The sequence below is a fragment of the Dermacentor variabilis genome, chromosome 8 (genome assembly GCF_050947875.1).
Source record: "Dermacentor variabilis isolate Ectoservices chromosome 8, ASM5094787v1, whole genome shotgun sequence".
Taxonomy (NCBI): Eukaryota; Metazoa; Arthropoda; class Arachnida; order Ixodida; family Ixodidae; genus Dermacentor; species Dermacentor variabilis.
The window spans coordinates 106757347-106780691 of NC_134575.1; the positions used below are offsets into that span (position 1 = coordinate 106757347).

The 23345-nt window shown below is 45.3% G+C and overlaps 1 protein-coding gene and 1 pseudogene across 1 annotated transcript in view; both read left to right on the top strand.

Annotated features, from left to right (window-relative positions):
- The window catches only part of LOC142591519 (uncharacterized), a gene marked incomplete at its 5' end in the record, with an annotated part of 28876 nt that continues 5531 nt past the window's right edge, over window positions 1-23345 (top strand). The window contains 4 exons of the mRNA XM_075703843.1: window positions 1-133; window positions 811-841; window positions 8861-8967; window positions 13702-13818. Coding sequence (XP_075559958.1) covers window positions 1-133; window positions 811-841; window positions 8861-8967; window positions 13702-13818 — 388 coding nt within the window. The remainder of the gene's footprint in view (window positions 134-810; window positions 842-8860; window positions 8968-13701; window positions 13819-23345) is intronic.
- LOC142590772 (uncharacterized) lies at window positions 17357-19177 on the top strand (annotated as a pseudogene).

Sequence of the window (23345 nt, forward strand, 5' to 3'; positions counted from 1 at the left end):
TCTGTGAGTACGGACCATGAAGCCTGGTCCGGCTCTTTCATCGGTAGTGCCGAACCAAACAACACAAGCCCGCCGTTGCCGAGCAGCCGGAAGCACAAATCGTACCTGGAACTCGTCACCAGGAGCTTGGCGGGTAACCTCGCGTTATTTGAGTTGAAACTTCTAATCGTTTGTTTCTGTGTTTTCACCACAATCTTACCACTGTTGGTGACCACCGCGGGTGTGACTTCATCTATCCACCATCACCATGTTAATGATTTATAATGGACTTCATGCATTGAACTAAGGCTTGTTTTAGGAAGGTGCTACCTGCCATTTGCAAGCTTTTGTCGCCCAAATTGTATTGCAAAAAAGAAAACTCGTATACACTGTTTATTAACAAGAAAACAAGGTATTAAAAATAATATAAATTAAACAAAATATATTTATAAATGTAATAATATTACGCCGTTTGCAATATGGCGGCGCCCAGCTGACGCGGGCGGGCAAACTAAAGACAGGCGCCTTGTAATATCAAGTTTTCGTTGGTTTAGCGCGCTTAGACGAAATCGCCTTTGCTACGTTACGTTGTAGCAGACGGTATGTTCAGTTGTGTGAATTTTAGGCATCTGCCTGTTTTTGGTGGCTGGCCGCACGCCTAAATGACATGGAGTGTCAAAATAGAGGTGTGTTCACTTGGTGGCGTTTTCCAAATGCTTCGCGACTTTAATGCACGTGACATCCTTGAAACGTGTATGCGTTCATTTCTTCTTGTTCTCGCAATTTATTACTGTACTTTGCATTTATTGTACTTCCCGTTGTTTCTTGCAGCGCGAAAGACAAGCTTGCCTGCTCGGTTTGAGTGAGTTCCTTTTGCATCTCACTTTGTTTTCTTTTTAATTTCTTTTTCTTTGAATGCCTTCAGTTCCTTGACATGCCTTACGTTCAGCGAGCATCTATAACGTGACCATCTGCCTGGGGGCCTCATGCCTTGGACTCTCTCCTCTGCCTAGGCGGAAGCGGTTCTTCTACAACAAACTGATATGAGCGGATCAGTTATTCTTAAAGAAGAAAGAGGGAAGGGGTGGTGAAATAAAACACGAAGGACAAATCTCGCTCAATTGGTACTGCGACTATCACTTCCGGGCCCACTCGACGATCAGCTGCAACCAATCAGCGTCCACTTTCAGTGAGCACCGATTGGCTGAGCCAGCAGTCAGAACGCTCGTCACTCCAATGAGGCGTTGCGCCGGGCGTTACGTCACGCACAAGTGAAAGCTGGTGAAAGTCTTCCTGAAAGTGGTCAGGCGAGATTAGCGGTCCCCTGGTCTAGCTAGCAATCCCAATAAAACCTATTAACTCCAATCTCAAGTTGCTCAATCAATATTTTCTGAAAAGAAGTGCCTTGTTTCCCAAATGCCCTGTAGCTTCGTGTAACCCACGATCTTAATACTTCAATAAGCATGCATATACTTATCTGGAAGTTAGTGCCATGTGCTTGTTCATGGTTGTGAACTATGATTTTATGACCATGCACCTTGTTCAAGGGCAAATAAAGAAACAAAAACATTTGATTTATGGTAACTGTGTGTTATCAGTCACAAGTGAACCCTCAAGAGGAATGCAAGTATTTTCCAGCAAAATCCAAAGTTTCTTGCACTCTCGTTAATTACAGGCATTATACAATGAAAACATAATTTAACGGAGCCACCAGTATGTATGCATAGCCTCCTCCCTGTCAAAAAATTTTCACCTGCAACAACGTGCGTGCATTCTTTCAAAATAGCCAGTGCACACACTTATGGTTGCAGAAACATTAAAAATGGGAGCGTAACACATAAAATAAGAGAGACTAGATGCCTTGCAACTGGCTTGCTAACTTCTTGTCATTTCAGTAATGCATAGAAGCTAATAGGGTCAGCCTTCATTATTCTGCACTGTTGTGGATGTGCTGATTATGTTTACTGTGATGGCAGAATACATAATCAAGTGAGCATGTGTCTGAACTAAGCTTAATTGATATTTGGTACCCGTACTGTCATACATGTTCCGTCCCAGTTTTATACCAATGTCGCACAGGCACTTTTGATTGCGATAGAGCCCTATCAGGATTTTTAAAAATTCTGTCCCAATAAACAAAATGATCGCTGCTACATGGTCCAACAATTTGGATTAGGTTGCGTGAGCCCTAGCACACAAGGATTTGCTAAGTGGGCCCAAATCATTTGACACATTTGCCTAATAGGCAGTAAAGTTGTAGTGCAGGCATTGTCCCACAATCGCAATCAAGAATCTTGATCACGATGCACATATTGTGAGTCACTGGATGCAGATCAAGCAGTCTTGATTGAAAGTGCCTGTATAGCAGCATTTGGCCCAGCGGGCTCAATCACAATCAAAAGTGCTCTTGCAACACCAGTATTATATATACAGGGGCTTTTTCATTTGTTGACCAATTAACTCAATTCAAGGTATACGGTACTGCTTGAACAATTATGATTAGGAAGATGAAGGACGGGTAAGCCAAAGCATAGATGAGGTCTTTTAAGCTGACACTGTCAAATGAGGCACATTCGTTGGAGTTACCTGGTGCTCTGTGAGAATGCATTCAATTAAGAAAAAGACAGCGTCATTTGTGTGCAATTAATGTGACAAACAAGACGTCTTTTTTGTCTCGATGCCTGCTCGTGTTTTGCTCCGTGCTTATCCATAATTCTGTGAGAGCCGCAGGTTAAAACGAGCAATAACTAGAAGCATGACCAGCTCCAGGAAAAGAGTGAAGCTCAATTTTGTGACAAGCACCTGCTTGTTAGTACCTCCGACACAGCGCTACTACACAGCACAGCCAACTGGCTGACACAGTGCAGAATGAGGGAGAAATCACAGGTACAAGGCCCTTGTAACCAACGTCTATATGTTGGCGCATTGCCAAGCCCATTGGTGTATCATCATCATCTGCTGATGTAAGTCGATTATGGAAGAAAGCATAGAGTTCCCCACAAAATTTATTAGAGGGTGCTCTGGTGCCAATACAATGAAAAGAATGGGTAGTACATACATTTGTCTAGTCTTCATGCTTGTGGCTTTACTCGTTCTTCTTGGGTCATTTAGTCTTTTGCACTTCATCTTTCTAAATTTTCATGCAAACGTAATTTTCTAGGTGCAGCAAGGCAACAGGTCTCTCCATTCATATCATTGCAATTGGTGCATTTATAACGCAATATTCTGTTGACTAGCCACGAGGCCACTTTAAAACTGGAAGGATGAAGTATAGTGGTCAGTAGTAATAGTAGTAGTAGTAGTTTGTCGTATTGAAGAACAAGAGTAGTGAAAAAAATAAAGGACCACTGGGGGCATCGTAACTGTCTCACTTCCCAGTGAAATCTCACTTCCCAATAAAATCCATGTACTACCCATCATTTCTGTGCTGGCTGAACCACTGTACTGCTCCTCTAGATGCTACAGCCAGAGTTTCCTCGTTTCATCTTTGTAGAAAACTCCATGGGACGAAGGCCTCCACCAACGATCTCCTATTCCCCATGTCTTGCATCAGCCGCCTCCATTCCACGCTTACAAATTTCCTTGTCTCAGCATGCCACCTTAATCTCCCCTACCATCCTCAAGTGCAGTTCCCTCCCTTGGCACTCATTATGTTAATCTAATAAACAATCAGCTTTTTGCTCTATGAATTATGTGACCTGCCTAACATCATGTCATCATCGCAATCTCAACTAGAATGTCAGCTGCTTGCGGGTGCTCTGTCTAGCCTGTAAAACCATCTTCCTGCCTCTTAGAGGGGCTCCAGAGAGAGAAAATAGGTTGAGTTGTATTAGTAGAATAAGTTTGTACAATACCGAAACAACCACTCCTATACTGCGGTGTCACACGTATGCTTTTGATCGCGATCAGGGCCGATCCGGATAGGCTTTCTTCGTTGCGATTGATTGACATGGTCCAACAACTCAGTCTGCTATCTGCTGATCATCAGCAACTCTCAGAACTACATAATGCCTTGCCTACAAATTCAGACTTGCAAAATATGTTTTAGAACGACAGAAAGCTGAGCTAGTTGGTAAGGATTCATAATGCAAAAAAGGGGTAAGGCAGTAAGACACAAGAGAAGAGAAGTGGACAGCACGAACGCCGTTCGTGTTATCCACTTTTCTGTGTCTGCATGCCTTACGCCTTTTTTTCATTGCAAAGTATGGTTAAATTTGGACAGTATTTCAATTTTGCAACTTATACTATTCCTTATGTAAAGGTTTTAAAAAATTTTTTATTGAGCTGCCTTCACTTTTTGCTTTTAGCATTTTCAGAATGCTGCGCTAGAGGGTGCAGACGTCAGCATGTGATCACAATCAAGAGGCCTGATTGCGATTCACGAACCGCGATTGTCCGGATCGGGATCCCGCAAGGTCGCAATCACAAATGACTGTGTAGCAACACTCGATCTGGATAAAGCTCAATCTGATGGATAAAGCTGAATCGTGATCAGAAGTGTACATGTTACACCAGTATTACATTGATAATGTCACGTGGTGGTGACGTTGAAGAACACAGTAGCAAATACTGTGAAAGACAAAACTAACTTTTATTGGGCGAACCTGTGCCCACAAAAACAGGCTACACTTATAGCACAGCGATAGCGGCGAACACGGTCGGTGATCGTCGAAAATCTGATCAGCGGGTCAAGTGCGTCGGCTTTTATAAATCGGTCGTCGAATGTTCCAGATTAACCGCTGGGACCCGCGTGTCTTCCACAAAGTTCTACACTATTCGTGTCACGCATAGATGCAATCAGATTACACAAGTTGCGGTGAAAGACAGTGGACGGAACCATCGATAACATTCCAGAAACTTCTTTTACATGCAGGCGCGTCTTGCGCTGTGCGATAACATTTGTTAGGCGGCGAAACGTGGTCGCCCGATAATGTTAAGTACATGTGTCATTGCCGCCCTCTTAAAAAGCAGCGACCCGATGCTGCAAACAAACGAAAGTAATAAACAAAAGCACTTGTAGCGCAGAAAAAAAAAATAAGGAAGTTCGTCAGCGTCCGTAAAAGGGTTTAAGGCGCACCACGTGGACCACTTCAGATCATGTGCGGCGCCGCTGTGAATGCGAAATGCCGTCTGGCACGACCTCATAGTCCAGTGCGCCAATACGTCGGATGACCTTGTAGGGTCCAAAATAGCGTCGCAGTAGTTTCTCACTGAGTCCTCGTCGGCGTATCGGGGTCCATACCCAAACACGGTCGCCGGGCTGGTACTCGACGAAGCGTCGTCGGAGGTTGTAGTGTCGGCTGTCGGTCCTCTGCTGGTTCTTGATCCGCAGGCGGGCGAGCTGTCGGGCTTCTTCGGCGCGCTGGAGGTAGGTAGCAACGTCAAGGTTCTCCTCGTCAGTGACGTGCGGCAGCATGGCGTCGAGCGTCGTCGTCGGGTTCCTGTCGTAGACCAGCTTGAAGGGCGTGATCTGTGTTGTTTCTTGCACCACCATGTTGTAAGCGAATGTTACGTACGGCAGGACGGCATCCCAGGTCTTGTGTTCGACGTCGACGTACATCGCTAGCATGTCGGTGAGGGTCTTATTCAGCCACTCCGTAAGACGTACCATTCGTCTGCGGGTGGTAGGCTGTTGTCCTCCTGTGCCTTGTCTGACTGTATTTCAGAATGGCTTGGGTGAGCTCCGCTGTAAAGGCCGTTCCTCTGTCGGTGATGAGGACTTCTGGGGCGCCATGTCGCAGCAGGATGTTTTCGACAAAGAATTTCGCCACTTCGGCTGTGCTACCTTTCGGCAGTGCTTTTGTTTCAGCGAAGTGGGTGAGGTAGTCCGTCGCCACGACGATCCACTTATTTCCAGTTATTGATGTCGGAAAGGGTCCCAGCAAGTCCATCCCGATCTGCTGGAATGGTCGGCAAGGAGGCTCGATTGGCGCGGAAGACTTCGCTGAACAGCAACGGGCAGACCCGGAGCTAAAAGGCCTCGTCGAATTTTTGGAAGGGCACACCGACGTTGTCCCCAGGGCATTTAAGCGCGGATTATCTTCCTTCACGCTTCAAAACAATCTACTCGTGACGAAGAACTTCTCACCAGTCCTTGCTTTTCGTTCATGTACCGGACGCCCCCGACAAGCCATGATCCAAGCCCGGACCGCAAAGAGAACACCAACGTAGTCCCGGAGCATCGAGCAAGCTGCCGTCTTCAACAGCTGCCCCCGGAGCACGGACTTCTACCTGAGAAGACCAAGAAGATTGTGGCCAAGGCAACCCCAATGGCAGGCCCAGCATCCCCCATCGCGCTGCAGCAGCCCAGGGAACCTCGCGACTTTCCGCGGATCAACATTCGAGGACCCGGAAACCTGGCTCGAGACGTATGAGAGGGTCTCTACGTTTAACAGTTGGGACAGCGACGACAAGCTGCGGCATGTCTATTTTGCACTGGAAGACGCCGCCAGGACCTGGTTCGAGAATCGAGAAGCCACCTTAACGACGTGGGACCTGTTCCGAAGCAGGTTCTTGCAAATGTTTACAAGCATCGTGCGAAAAGAGCGAGCCCAAGCACTACTAGAAACCAGAGTGCAGCTGCCAAACGAGACGATCACAATCTTCACGGAGGAGATGGCCCGTCTTTTCCGGCACGCCGACCCGGAAATGTCAGAGGAGAAAAAAGTCCGCTTCCTGATGCGGGGCGTCAAGCAAGAACTTTTCGCAGGACTTATTCGTAACCCGCCCAAGACCATAGCTGAGTTATCTGCAGAGGCATCGACGATCGAGAAAACTCTGGAGATGTGTACCCAGCACCTCCACCAGATGTCACGTGGTGGTGACGTTGAAGAACACAGTAGCAAATACTATGAAAAACAAAACTAACTTTTATTGGGCGAACCTGTGCCCACAAAAACAGGCTACACTTCTAGCACAACGATAGCGGCGAACACGGTCGGCGATCGTCGAAAATCTGATCAGCGGGTCAAGTGCGTCGGCTTTTATAGATCAGTCGTCGAATGTTCCAGATTAACCGCTGGGACCCGCGTGTCTACCACAAAGTTCTACACTATTCGCGTCGCGCATAGATGCAATCAGATTACACAAGTTGCGGTGAAAGACAGTGGACGGAACCATCGATAACATTCCAGAAACTTCTTTTACATGTAGGCGCGTCTTGCGCTGTGCGATAACATTTGTTAGGCGGCGAAACGTGGCCGCCCGATAAAGTTAAGTACATGTGTCAATATGAAGCTTTGTAAGCCATAACAGGCACAAAAACACAATATGGGTTGTGGTGCCACCTTCATGTTCCTGCACCTGCTCGCCGTGGCATTGTGGATTTTAACAGTGACTAATTGCACCTAGTTAACTTTTTACTGGTAAAGACTGATTACCTACATTGTGTTCTAAGCGAGCCAAAGACTGAATTCAGCAAGTTTCGTGAACATTTGCTGTGCTGCAACCTCCCAAATTTGCAAAGATATAGTAATACTGTAATATCTATCTATAGTAATAATTCGTGACGTCACACTGACAGGCCAGCACTGGGACTTCGCCAGGAAATTCAGATAAGAAAAATTTGACGTTCATTATGGCTTCTAATATTCAACCTGTTGACACAAAATTAGTTCAGCTAGAATTTTGAAAGACTACTTTATCAGTCTAAACTGATCCGTTAGAGTCCCTCTAACGTAATGCCTATCGTTTCCCATTTTTTCGCTCGTTGCACCCTCCTCAACTTCCTCTCGAGTTTCTTTGTCCTTTTCCAAGTTTTAACTTTCTTAGGTTAGCAGCAGTAGTAAGCACTGGTTATGTTGTTTTGCTTTTCTTTTGAATGTTTTTGGTAGGCTGACTTTCATAACTTAGGAGTGCCTGGCAAATGTGCTCCTACCCATATTTTGCTGTTTTACGAAAATCCTTGTCATTATCCGCTATCATTGTCTGCTGGCATGCGAAGTTACAGATTTACAAAATTAGAGCAAGAAAGATTGAGACGGAAACGAAATAGGTGACAGGACAAACATTGTTTGCTGGGCGTTGGGCCTGTTGCCTTTTTGTAGTCTCTGCCCATGTCTTATGTGCTCTGGTTTTATATTCTTTAACCTATTGCTTCTCTACTGCCCTATCTCTAGCATGTATGGTATGATAACCTATGGTGCTGTGCCAGCTAGTCTGCGTGGAAGCCCTGCTGATCTATTGATAATTATGACCAGTGTGCTGAGATATAAAGGCACAGAGAATAAACGGTCAATGACACACTTGTAGCAAAAGCATTTATTACAGAATCATGATTTCATTTTTATACTATGTGCTATATACATATGCATTTCTACATGTTTTGTAAAAGGTTTGCTATGGAAGGGGGATTTGGATGCCAAGGAAAGAACCTGCTCTCGAGCATGGTGGAGAATTATGTGATGAGAGATTAGGAAATTTGTAGACGTAGGATAGTTGGCTGATAGTTGCCCCATAATTAGCTGATGCAAGGCAGGGGTAATTAGAGAATGTTGAGAGAGCCCTTCATTCTACAGTGGACATGAAGTATTGAAGTAAGTTGGTTATGACCATGACAAGCACTTGAAGATTAGCAAATGTGGTTTGTGGAGGTTATTGGACTAGAGAAGCAATTCCAATCCTATGCCACCAACAGATCTGAGTGTTTAACAAATATTGCATAAAAGATAATAGATGAAATGTAGCATGTGATTTGCTTGAAAGTTTGCGGAGATCTTTAGAGCCAATATATAAAAGATAGGGCAGGTGGCATGCAGAATGCCAAAAGGAAGTACTATGCATAGTAGTCCCGATTCTTGTGCCAAAGATGCATCTTGAGCGCATTTGTTTCTGTGTGTTGTGTTGGTGCAGTAATGACAGCCATTCACAACATTTCACTCAGGCATTTCAACCTTGATGATGATTCCACTGATGCATTGGATGTGGCTGCTGGAGAATGTAGCAGTAATGCAACGCTGCAAAATGAAGCCCAAGATGCCAACATTACCCGTAAGTGGCTGCTGAAGCAATGAAATTTAGTATCGAGAAAGAATACCATGACAGTTCTGTGCCACTTACATTGACCAGGAGTCAGATCACGAGTGTTGGCATTATTGTAAACCTGCTGCTGTGGTGTTCTGCTGCTGATCACTAGGTCATGGGTATGATTCCTGGCCTATACGGCCACATTTCGACAATGGCAGGACAGAAACATGATTGAAGCTTTGCATGCACTTTAAAGGACCCCAGGTGGTAAAAAATCAATTCGAAGCTCTCATGGCCCCACTGTTGCTTTGGGATGTTTAAACATTATCAGCAAGCTTATAAAAATGCCTTTTATTTGATGATAAGGTTACAGGGCTTTTCATGTGATTAATGATAGGTTTTACTTCTCAAAACATGGGAGAAAGAAAAAAGGAACCTTGGAGCAGACGTCACATGACAATCTTGAAGCCTAGTCATAAAAATTAAAAAAGGTAGGAATCATGGGAAAAGCACCCAAGTGCGAGGTGGCTAGCTGTTGTTTCTGGTCACACCGTGCATCCGTGCCGAGCTCATCGTGCGTGCTTGTCTGCAGTGCTGTTTGGAAGCTGTGCAACATGCTACTAATTGTGCGGATGCGTGGGACCTAGCGCTGCCGTTACTACGGCAACAATGTTTCCAAGTGTCTACGCTGAGTATCTATGCTGGCTATGGGTTCAAACATCTTTATGCAAATATTTACGGAAAAAATTGAATATACTTCAACTAAAGGCATCAAATGCGGCAAACGGAAAGCAAGCAGCACATGCTGGAGAAAGCAGCAGCAACTCCGGTGGCCAGCAGCACTCAAACCTACCGCAAACCAAGCAAAGTATGCCATTATGTTCCCAGGGTTCAACACACCATGTGTGCATTTTCTACAATTCCAAGAGTGCAAGCTGTGAGAGAATGGTGTCAGAGGAGGTGGCTTTGTGAAGGCCGACCACCTGGCATCATGCTCCCTTCTTGTTTTTTCCTTTTCTCCATACCTTAAAACAACACTTTGGTTGTGAGAGTCACCATAGTGAAGGGATGCAGACTTAATTTTTATCCTCTTAGCCTTGTTAGCATGTGCATAAATCAAAGCATAGAAGTGCTTTTGCATTCCATGTTCATTGGAAAGTTGCTGCTTCAGTAGGAATTGACCCTGCAACCTTGTGTTCTGCAGCAAATCACAACAACCACGGTGGCAGGTCGTGTTTGACTTTGCTTCACTGCATATTCGTTGAGATGTGTTTGCGCTTATGTTACACGGTGGCTCTTCCATTTCAGCCTGTATTCATTACTGTGTGGCCCTTCATTTGCATGCTGCTGAGGAGTGTGTCTCTGAGAAAGTAGAGACGGGGCACCCTCTGTAACCAGGACACTGTGTTGGCTGGGCTCTCTAAAGATGCCACTGTCTTGGGGCACAGCCCAGCCTCGAACACTGCGTACACATGGAGGACCAGGGATTCCATGGTAAAGCCGATTTTCTTCTGCGCATATGAATGCAGCTTAAAATTGATGGCTGCAGTCTAAACATGGCATTCCGGACTTTCCAGCGCACTCCTCAGTTTCAGTTTGTGCGTCTATTTTTTATGAATAAATTTGGACTTTGGTTTATTTCACCACATCAGTACATCAGTACACAACAGAATCTACCTAAATGGTGAGGATATCAGTGGGGAAAGCCGCATTTTACCAGCTTGGCTATCCCCGCCAACCCCTGGTTACAAAGGCCGCAACGAAAACGGGTGGTACACAAGAAATCAAAGCAGTGGCCTTATCAAACTATATAATTTGCACAGTTTTCACATCGCAACACGGTACAAACAAATTTCCAGGTACCATATTTAGAATAGCATTATTCTATAATACACATGAACTTTTATCTGTTTGTTCGAACTTATTTAATATGCTGGGGAAACAGTACTGCAGTAATTGCCATCCACAGTTGCTTCATGGCCATAGACTGTGCCAGTATGTCTTGCCAGTATGTCTTGCCAGTATGTCTTGTTAAGCATGAGGAAAGATTAAAAGCTTAATTTGTTAAAGTGCATATGTGGCAATTATTCGGTACTAAATGTTGTTGAAAGGTGATGCTCGTGTAAGGTTGTAGTTTAAGTAATTCTGACATGTGTGCATTGTATAGTAGATCTGTGATGCAACGCAAGGCCTTTTTTTAATTTTGACTGAGTTGTGCAATGATTTCTTGGTACCAGTTGCCTAAACTAGATGACGGTCAAGGAGGTGAGGTGAGAAGAGAGCGTCATGTAGCGAGCTTTTGTGGCTCTGGCAGTATGCACAGACATTTTTGCAGGATACCCACAACAGTGCGAAGTTCATATCTTGTGTAATCTGTGTGGTGTTCCCAGGAAATAACTACTCACAAAAACAACACCCAGTGTCTTTCAAGCTTTCTCGGTGAGCCTGTGATTCATATGTTTTCGATCATAAGTGTACATAGTGTATGTAGTGAATTTGTATTTGTAGCATTATTTGTGACGTTGATTTTATAAAGGGGTTTGGAGATGAGGGGCTACATAAAGGGACACTGAAGAGAAAATGACTTGAGCTGTGTTAGTAAATTGCCCTTCCACAATACCACAATATCCAATATAACCGTGAGAAAATGCTTGGTGCACCAGAAAAGATGCAATAGCGAAGGACAAGAGGCGCCGCTGCCTTGAAATTCCCACGCACCTGCTTGCTGTGGCATCATGGATTCTGACGCCGTCTGCTCGGGCTTAGTTAAATTTTTGTTTGGTAAAAATTGACTACATTGTATTTTAATGCAGCTGAAGACTGAACGTGGAAAGTGTCAAGAACGTTTATTGAACCACAACAGCCGAAATAAGTACTTTGTAATCTGTGACGTCACACTGATGTACCTACCCTAGGACTTCGGCGCGAAATTTGGAAAATATAACAAAAGGGTGTTTGACTGAGCTAGTCAGTCCATTCTTCGATGATTGTAGCAGCAGAAAATGTGGGACACAGGCACAGAAAGGAACAAAGAGTTGTGGACGTAGCAACCTGTCAACTGATTCTTCATTGAGATTCCTGCACTTTTTATTTCGTCGCCATATCTTATTCCTATTATCTTCCTGGGACTTCTCCCAAAAAAGCAACTTCTTTTCTTCTCAAGGCCACAGATGGTGTGCTTACACATTGCACTCCTGTTTGACTTATCTCCCAGGCTTCATTCACTCATGCGCACATACTTTTTGCCTTGTTTGGTGCTGAGTACGCTACTTGGACGCATTGCCTCTTACCAATCTTGATGAGATTATGGGTCAGTCCATGCATGTACGGAATCTTTTCATAATGCTTTTTTCCTTCCGGTACTTCATGTCCGCTTTTGCTTTCTTGATTTCCTCTTATCTTCTTTTGGAGGCATTCATTTATGCTGCATAGCATCAACACGGGGTACCCCGCATTTTTCAGCCTACTTAACTGCTGCTGAAAACGTTCCGTTTGATGCTGGCATGATTTCTTCAGTGCTGAAATAAATGCTGCACTTGCTATTGCCCATTTTACAGAACTCTTGGAATGGCTGGATGCGAAAGGAGGAAATTGTTTCTTTGCTCTGGGCTCATATCTCCAACATAGGTGTCCCGGTTTGAACTCGAGGCATATGTCGATGAACAGCAGAGAACTGTAGTTCGGTAGCTCGTAAGTGAAGTTCAGCTCTGGGCACATTAGTCAAAAGGATTCCAGGACAGTGTCCTTGAGTTGATTGTAGTGACTTGCATTCTCTGTTTTGCACAGCACCAAGAAGTCATTCACATATCGATAGATCCGCGTGATGCACCTTTCTTCGATGCAGCCTTGAAGCTACGTCCATGTCTGTTCGTTCCTTTCTGTGTCTGTGTCGCACAATTCCTGCTGCTGCAGTCCTCAAAAATGATAATTGCACCATCATTTTCCTTTCTAACAATCAACCTATTAACTGTGAAATCAGCAAAACTAGAGTTCTTCAAGAATGTATCATTAATCTAAACTGATTCATTGTTTCTCTGTAATCTCCCTATAAAGATGCTGCTGTCTTAGGGAGTCCCAGGAGTAAGATTAGCCCAGCAGCCTGGAGCCTCACCAGGTGTATCCTCGGAGAGGGTCAGCAAGTGATGAGGCAATTTATAATGGAAAGCAAGACATTTATTTATGTTGATACGTGAACAGTCATCAGCTCAACTAGCTTCTCGTAAACGAATAATGAAGGTACAGGTTCGGGTTCCATCATTGGCGAGGCAAACTGCCTTTCGCCTCACATTTTTGGCAAACTGCAGTTTTACAGGCAGTGTGACAGCGATCAAGCATGAGTCGTAAGGATAAAATAGTACACTACATCGCAATCGATATTGATCATTGTTGAAATAGCATGGTTGACCGACAGCTTGCACAGCGTTTGCTCCTCAACCTTGTCTTCTCCACACTGCGAGGCACTGCGACATTGTATTCACATTCATGCACGAGTGCCTCGTACCAATACAGTGTATATGTTGAGGTATTTGGGTGTGTGTATATTGATGTACGATACATAATACATGAATATATGGTGGATATAACTGTGTATCATGTACTCGCGTGTCATGAAACTGTCCACGGTAAGTGCTCCATCCCGTCCAGTTTCAGCTCTGTCTTCTTCTTAATGTGCGGCCAGCCTGACTTACGTCAACATGTACCAATTTTCGAAACAATGAATATTGCTGAGAGGGTGGATGTCTCTCTTTTGCCGTGCAGAAGCATCAGTGCCCACTGTGCACAGGGCCACACGTGGGAGGAAGTTTCCCTGCCAGAAGTGTGGCCGTTGCTTTGACTCCAGGCTGAAGAGGACGAAACACCAATTCACACACACAGGTGTGCTGTTTTCTGCATGACCATCACCAGACCTGTATGAAGCACTGTTGGTAACATAGTGGGACAGTTGCTGAACTCGGCGAGGTTTCGGTCACTTTAACAACTTCGCCTTTTTAGAGACTCTTTCTCTCTCTCTCTCTCACGATCGTAAATAGCTAGTAAATTGCTCTGGTAAAACACCTCGAGGGACTTTGGCTGTGTTCAATGCCTCACCACTATTTTATGTCAAGGGGGATTATATGCAGCTCTTCTTGTTGCTACCAAAGACATACCACAGACCTTTTTAGTGAGCTATTTGGGTGCATCAAAACTGCTTTCCTGGGCAAAGCGCAATCTTGATATCTGATATGTGTTAAGAAAATTGGGAATTGTTTGCTTCTTCTTCTTTTCACATTCCAACCATTCACTTGTCAACGCAGGAGGTAATTTAAAGCTATAGTTTAAAAAACAATAAACCAGACACCTGTAGGCATGGTTTAAACGTGTTAAGACCAAATTCCGAGCAGGTTATCATCATCATGATCATTTAGTGACTTTTCGCTAAAAATGGAAGGTTTTGTTACATATCCTGGCGACATTGTCCCAAAAAAGTGACCGACACTGTTAAGTCCTTGGCTTTTTCTTTGCTTACCTTCATTCAGTAGGTTGATTTCACCACACTTTCAGATCATAGGTATATATTCCCTTCAGGCATCAATAATATCTGTTCATAGAAAATTTAGTTTCACCACATTTATTGCATGTTCAAAACCACGGAAAGCGTACAGCTGCAGAATGTATTAGGTATTTTGAATTCATCAGCTAGCTTTGCCAAGTTTACAGAACGTGGACTCCAGTAAAATTAGCATGCTCAAAACTTTCCAAGTGAAGTGGTTATTGGTGATTTCTATGTCCTATGCCTAAATTAATCTTAGGATAAATGGAACACTTTTTCCTGTCCTTTAGCGTTCTGTTTAAGCGTAGTGTACAGTATTATTAGTGGCACGAGCATCGAGTGACACCCTTGTTTCTTGCGCGGCACGACTGGTTCGTCTCCTGAGACGACTGGGGATGGAATTCGATATACACCAGAAAAGAATATAAAAAAGATAGTACAGTACAAATTTTGTGGGTTTCATTAGAAATATGATATCAGATAATAAGTTTTGTTACAACTTGAGTTACTGACGTGTCTGGAATAATTAGAATTAATTAGAAATCACTAATTACCACACATAAATGCACAGAGTTGTAGACTTTAGAGACCAGCCACGTGAGCATGACTTTGGCGAAACTCTTGGAAACCCGAAAGTAGAAAGCGAAAGTAATGATGTCACTAATGACATTACACACAAAAAGGTGGCGTGATATTTAACAGCCTACTTAATGGAAAAGAGTTGCCTGGCATAGAGTGAACACCTGCCTAGCAGAGTGGATGTGACATCGCTCCTGCCTCTCTCAATTCTCCTCTCCTGGTGCGCACCTACTTTCTTGCTTGCAACAGCTGTGTGTGCACACTCGTTGCATGATCTGATGTCAGCAATGGAGAGAGCACCTAAGGTGCGCTTTGTGCACCGTTCGCTAGGAGGCTATGCCCCACCAGGTGGTGCACTGTGCGTTTCCGCCTCGCCCTCCCTCACTCCTCGCCTGCATATTGTGCCAGGGGAAAGACGTTCGCTCGCTTAACCTAACAAACACCAAGGTCGAGGTGCAAGTGCCACTAAGAGATTAGGGTCGCCTACCATTGTTTTGAACTTGCAGCACAGGTTGTTTCAAAAGTGTTTGCAGAATTATGCAACTTGTTTTAAATATCATTGCTTTAATTGGTTCCCTTGCTCTTTGTGCACTATTTTGATGTGCACAATTGTGCACAGAGTGCCTCAACTCGCTGCATATTTTTGAATTTTGCTGATGCTATCGCACGTGAGAGCGAAAGGAGAGGGATGGAAGAAAGGAGGCGACCATCACAGAGGGACCTCGAGGGCCATTGGCGTGGATGTGTTCATGTGACTGGGTCGCTGCTGACCATGCTGTTGGCGCTTCCCTCGGTGCAGTGGGCTCAGGAGTGCATGTTTATAGCCGTTTCAGTGAAAGGCCACAGAGTGCTCTGGTGAAAACAGCCGACTGACGATAATCATGTGACCCAGTGCATATAAAAAGCAAATTAAAGACCCTCGATGGCGTTCAGTTCTTCCCCCCCCCCCTCCCCGTTTCTTTTCACTCTTGTGTGTGATACTATCAGCAGAACTCAAAACTATGCCACCTGCCCTGTCTACATCCTAATGCAAGTAGTCCTTGTCGCTTTCCTGCTGTACTTATGTTGAGGATGAAAAACAGAGTTTGCATGCTGTTTTTTGGCCGACTGGATGACAAAGCGTTCACAGAAGAGAAAATGTTGGGACCATGGACACGATTGTCATTCATGCAGAAAGCCACTAGGGCATGGCTGCACCAACAGGGCTCTGAAACCACTTTCTAATCCGCAATGTATGTTGTTGTGCGTGCAAGCTAATCACTTGTTGTTTCTTTCTTCCTTTCCCATTTTCTTGTCTGCATACTTCCCCTTCTTGCAATGTAGGATAGCAGACCAGGTGTTACTTAGTTAACCTCTCTGCCTTTTCTTTTTTTTCTCTCTCTCTCTCTTGGGTTCAAGGCAGCCTTAAAGGAAGTCATCATCATCATCATCCGCCTACTTTTGTCCACTGCAGGACGAAGGCCTCTTCCAGCAATCTTTCATTACCCCTTTCTTGCACCAGATGATTTTATCTCATGTCTGCAAATTTCCAAATTTCATCATACCACCTAATTCTCTGCTCTGCTTCCTTTCTCTTGGCACCCATTCTCTAACAGACCACTGGTTATCTGTCCTATACATTATATGGCCTGCCCAGCTCCATTTTTTCCTCTTAATGTCAACTGCAATATCCTCCTGTTTGCATTTTAATCGACATTGCTGTCTTGCTATCGCTTAATGTTATGCTTAATATTTTTTGTTTCATCGCTCGTTGCGTAGTCCTTAGTTTCTTCTCAAGGTTTCTTGTTAGCTTCCAAGCTTTTTTAGAGTGCAGCTCTTAGGCGCCCATTCCTCCGGCGAGCGTCGGCGTCGTACCTCGTAACCGAGCAAGTGAGCACAGCAAAAGTTGAGAGGACTATGGAGACGATAGCTACGAGATGGTGCCATCGGCGCATGCATCAAGGCACTCTATGCGTCGTCTGTTCACCAAAGCGTTGCATGAGCGCAGGTTTGTCTGCAGCGGCTGCTGTGAATCGCAGCCACGTGTCAGCCGTGCGCTGCCTCTCGCGATCTCCCAATTAGCAGAGCAGTTGCACCACACTTCACTTTGAAACGTGCTGCATGAGACAGAGTGTCCACACCAGCCATTATATTGCGAAATGAAAACATAAATTTTGCATTAGGGAGTATTGTAATTGTCAGTGAATTTTTCCCATACATTCTAATGCTATGGCTGTACACTCTTCAAGTATATTGATAAGCTGCCAGCCGTGACATGTTAATGCCCGCCATGTGCACTCCAATCTATTCTGATTCTTCTGTAAATTTTCTTGTCGTGATCAGGGTCTCCTGTGAGTAACCAACCTAGTAAAATATACTCTTGCACAAATTCCAGAGGCTATCTGTCAGTCATGAATTCTTGTTTTCTTGCCAGGCTATTGCAGATTACCTTTATCTTCTGCATGGTAATCTTCAACCCTGATTTTACATTTTGTCAGCTAAGGTCATCAATCATTTGTATAAAAATATTAAATTATCAGGTTTTGTGTACCAAAACCATGGTCTGATTATGAGGCATGTTGTAGTGGGGGTCTCCGGAAATTTAGACCACCTGGGGTTCTTTAACATGCACCTAAATCTAAGTACACAGGTGTTTTCGCATTTCGCCCCCATAGGAATGCGGCTGCCGTGGCCAGGATTCGATCCCGCGACCTCGTGCTTAGCAGCCCTACACCATAGCCACTAAGCAACTGTGGCGAGTCATTTGTTGCAAGTCATCACCAGCGTTGCTGAACAAGACAATGTCATCTGCAAACTGTATGTTACTGAGATATTCGCCCTTGATCTTCACTCTTAATCCTTCCCAGTCTAATAGCTTGAATACTTCTTCTAAGCATTCAGTGAATTGCTTTGGAGGGATTGTGTCTCCTTGACCCTCCCCTTTCTTGATCAGTACTTTTCTGCTTGTCCTGCGGAGCACTCCATTAAGGTTGCTGTGGAGTCTATAGTTATTCGTGTATGCTTCCTGTACTCCTTGACTATGCTCAGAGTACTGCTATGATAACTTTACTTTTCCCTTTTTTTTTGCTGGCTTTAAGTAGAGGTTCTAGACCTCTGAACCCTAAAAAACAATACTGGAACACCTCAGAGTGCCCTAAAGTTTAATATAAGTGTATTGTATATATTGTATGCCCACCCTGCTAAGGTCTTGTAAAAGATCGCAGTATCAATAAATAAGTAAAAAAAAAACATATAATAGCTATTCCACAGCCAGTTTTGGAGCTGTCTGTCATAACTTTATGATGCAGATAGCAGTCATGTGGGAGCAGGTCGCCATGATGCTTTGGCAATGACTCCAACTCGCTCGGTCACCCCCAAGCTGCTACTTGTGAGGTGATCTCCTGCTGAGTGCTCATCCCAATTGGACATGTGCAACGAGAGATTCACCGAACCTATAGAGCACCACTGCATTGCCAAACAGACTTTGCCCACCACTCTGTGCCTTATGTAAACGCAAGCATCCTGGGCTGGCTGTAATGCACGACCACCCGATCCTGTACCACTCTGCTGGCGTTTCGCCACCTCCGCTGCACTCAATATGGCTCCGCAGGCCCTGCAACTGCATCGCAGCCTGCACAGCGCACTACACCATTTACTGACACCCAAACAATGCAAGGTATGGACTTATCTGACACTGAGCAGGAAGAATTTGCGGTGATCCCTTCGGCACTGCTGCAGGACAAGGCCACCATGATTATGCGATGGGTTCAGCATCTCCTCTGTCACACCGACTGAGCTATGCTTGCAAGGTTGGGAGACAGGAGACAATTGTGAAAACTCGAACCGCTCAAAATCCCATTGCGGTCAACACTTACCATGCGTCGGCAGTCACCAGGTTATTCACCTTACGGTCTATGGCTGTTTCCAGAAAATAACATGCCATCAGCGCGTATTGTGCCAATAACCTGCAGAATGCCTGCACTGTCCTGCAGGGCGTGCCACTTTCTTTTCCTGATCTTCTTATTCAAGGTCGGTAAATGCTTTAATTTCGTCACCTTATCAAAGCGACAATTATCATCACAGTGGAGGGCCTGCAAATAGCAAACAGTGCAATCCTCTTGTCTGCAGTATACCAACTCTACCCACTCAAGCTGAAGTGCCATCAATGCCACCACTGCTACGGCCTCAAAAACTGATCCGACAGGTGCCCCAATGCTTTAATATACTCCTGGTGTATGTCCTGTGGTCAACACTTCCCACCTGCAACTGACCCATAACAACATACCACGAGTGCGATGTGTGTTGCTGCAACTGCGGGGGTGCTCACCTTGCTACAGAAACAAATTATTACACCATCACGCTGCAGAGGAGGCAGCTCATCGACACAAATTCTCTACATGCACCAGTTTGAGTTGCTAAGCAGCTCTTAGGTGCTTACGCCCACCTACTCAGGAGGACTCGGCTTTTACAACCCGTTTTCGCCTCTCGACACTGACTGCAGCCGAGGTCACAGCTTCGAGCCCAGCAAGACTGATCCCAAACTGAAACCAAAGCTGGCCCCTAAGCACAAAGTGGACTTCGAACCAACGAACTGAAGCTGAATCGCAACACGTCCAACAGAATCTGCAACGTCCCTTGTGGCAACTGCTACCTGAACCTACACCTGCTGCTCATGACCCTTACTGGCCTCCACTGCCTAACCAGTGACAAACACCGACTCCATCTTTACAGGTGAGTGGCTGCTCTCCCAGAAACTGTGCTTAATCCACCCACCCCACCCCCCCATTGTATGCAGATCTACTGTCTGAGGAGTCAGGTACACATATCCGCTGCATTGCGCAACTAGCAATTGAAAGAATTATCATAACTCTCATTACTGCACAGACACAATGTGCTATTCTGACTACTCTCATGCGCTTATCAAAAGAATTGATGGAAATTTCCACCCGTTTCCAACATTTAGAGGACACTACACATCTGCATAATTATCCTGTCCCCAACAGCCCACCTTACTCATAAACACTAGCTCTGTGCAAAAGCCTTCGACCTCAACTTCGCAATACTATTCCCTCACAATATGGCAATGGAACCGCCACACTTTCAAGCGTAAGAAAGAGTATCTCCTGAAGTATATGCAATTCACAAGAACAGAACTAGACAATCGTGTGTTGCAGACCCATGGTGTCTTTCCTCTAAGTGGCTGTGCATTTTGTTGTTTTACATGCAAATAACAGGACATGTCATACTCGCTGACTCTTACAATGACTGCAACTTAGATCAAGAGCCCCTTGCCCACAGTCCAATTCAAGACTGGGCAGATGAACATGCCGACTGCTGAGCACATGGGCACGAGGACAGACATTCGTGGTCACACTCTGCAGATTCCAAATTGTTATTGGACGCCAAGCCAAAATATCTGGCTGTTATCAAACTTCTACTTCCTCCAGCAATCAGTGGCATCACATGGTACTGTACTAACCCTGGGAGACTTCAGCTGTCATCACCCTTCTTGGGAATATGACCAAGCATCAGCACTCAGTCCTAAGTTTAGACACTTTCATGTCGAACCACAAGGTGTCTCTCCTCAATGATGTTACCATTCCGACCAGATTAGGCAACTCACACAAGAAAGGACTCCAGCCGAGGTCTCACTTGGTCAATTAGCCACCACAACATGTAATGGGAGGATTCCCAAGACACTCCCGGGAGCAACCATTCCATCATTGAGATCCAACTTTCGTTATGGACCCAGAGGTCAGGTTGAGCACCCCAGCACAAAACCATCTGTCTTGTCGAATGTAATAGAGCGCATCAGCAACTCGAAGAATTGATTCAGAAGACCAATGACAGAAGTGATCAATGAGAAAGTTCTACAAGTTGTGTCTCAACATACTTCGCACTGTTACGACTGACCTGTGTGGTGAACAATTTGTGCTGCACCGCCAAAACCACGGTGAAAGCCCGGATGTTTTGAATACGCCATGTCACCTGCAACCACTGAAAAATGCTTGGGAGGCTTCAACGGTGAAAAGACGCTAGCGTTTGCGCTCGCATTCTCGCCTTCTTCTCTACGGCGCGCACGACACCCTGATGTCTGCATAGGCTCCACAATGCTTTCTCCTTTCAGTGAGCAGGACGGTGGTTAAGATTCGCATGTGCATTCGCTCCTTCTCCTCTTCCTTGGCAGGGAAGACGCCGACATTGTCTATGTGTGCGTGTGTGTGTCAGTGCCTTTCCCTCTGCTGGGCCAGTGGTGGTTAGAGAATCCATTGAGCTGGCTTCCATGTACCGAGTGGCGGCCGCAAGCGTGGAGTGTGTTTGCTCTCTCCTTCTCCTGAGCGAGGGCGTTCCAGTCTCTCTGAGCGCCAGTAGACTTCAGCCTTCTGCTTTAGAGCAAGCTTGACTGTGTGTCTCCATGAGGAAGCTTGTAGAGCTGACTGCTCTGTAACAGTGTATTAAACGTTCATCTTTGTTACTTGTTACGTGGATCGTGTTTCGTCTCTGCCTGGACCCTACCATGTTGGTCAAGCTCCAGACCGCCAGGCCCACGCTACCTCCACAGTCCTGGGTGAACCGTCCTTAACACCGCGCTGCCATCAAAGATTATCTGCAGGTTGATGACAAACCATTTAGCCCTCTCGGAACAATGCCACGGGCTAGTAAGCTGGTGGCGCCATGCAAGGAGTAACAGGGTTCTCCACCAATGTATGCATTCCATAACGAAGGAGATCCAAGTATACGCTGACCACCTGGCATTTCAATGATAGTGGCACACATGCAAAGACCTCATTGGCCACCTTCACATGCCTATAGTATGGCAAATCTTCCTCATCCTCATGGGCCAAGCCAAACATAGCCATGTACTTCAACAATATCAAATGCAGAGTGGGTGCTCCACTGATTGAATTATCCGAGAACTGCAAGATACATTCTATCTGGAGTCTCTTCCACCACCACCATTCACAGACCCAGACTCGACTGGCTCTGCATTTACAAACCAGCAGCTCTGGTTCGTACTTACACAGTTCTAAAGCAACACAACTTCGGCACTAGATCAGGTAACATATCCTGTACTACGTTACTTGCAAGATAACCATCAGAAGCACCTTTTACATCTCATTAACCATGCAAGGGAGACAAGGAACGTCTCACAGTCATGGGAAGGAGCTTTAGTTTCTGTTTCCCAAAAACCTTGCCAATACTTTAACACTCTTAAAAACCTGCGACCGCTATCCCTCACATCGTGCGTGTGAAAACTTGTAGAGAAGATGGCCTTGGCCAGACGTTGATGCTACATACTCTCCAACTACGACCAAGACAGCAGTCGTTGGCTCTTGGGGTGACGTCACTCGTTGTCATGAGGGAGCACTGTCTCCAATCAATGCTGAGATTCTTGCCATATTGGAAGCCATTACTACGCCCCTCGCACCACATCAACCATTGCCATTCACTAAGACATCCCAGAAACCTATCGTTCTTTCAAAGGTGATATCCTTCCCCGTCATGTTCAGGCACCTTTCACACTACACATGCAATGGCACCCCTCACTTCCCGTCCCCTTGGAGTGGGTGCCTGGCCATAAAGGGATACAGGGAAATGAGCATGCTCGCACTTTCGCTCACAGGCATAAACTACAGAGTGCACCTGTTTCATGTCCCGACACCTATTGTGCAAGAATGCATCGTGCAGAACACTGCAAGCAAAGCCGTGCTAGGCTCCCCCAAGTACGCTTATCTGCATGTGCCCTTGCAACCCCCAGTTGCAGCGGTGGCGTAGAGGTAGAACACCCGCCTCGCGTGCAAGAGGTCCGTGGTTCGAATCCCGGTGCCGGCAATTTTCCACCGGATTTTCAAAAAAAAAGAAAAAAGTCCGCGTGTTGATAAAATTGCATAAACAGGCCTGGAGTGTGGCCTAATCCCGGTGACCAGAACCGGTAATGCACTCCCTCACCAGAGCAGGATTGGCCACCCTGGTGCAGTACTTGGCCACAACCTCCTATATGAACAACCTACTCAACAATAGATCATATTCACACTATCAATCAGGTGATAGAGAAATGTGCGCAATATAACCAACCAACCTTATATATAGCTTTCATTGATTACGAGAAAGCATTTGATTCTGTCGAAACCTCAGCAGTCATGGAGGCATTACGGAATCAGGGTGTAGACGAGCCCTATGTAAAAATACTGAAAGATATCTATAGCGGCTCCACAGCCACCATAGTCCTCCATAAAGAAAGCAACAAAATCCCAATAAAGAAAGGCGTCAGGCAGGGATATACGATCTCTCCAATGCTATTCACAGCGTGTTT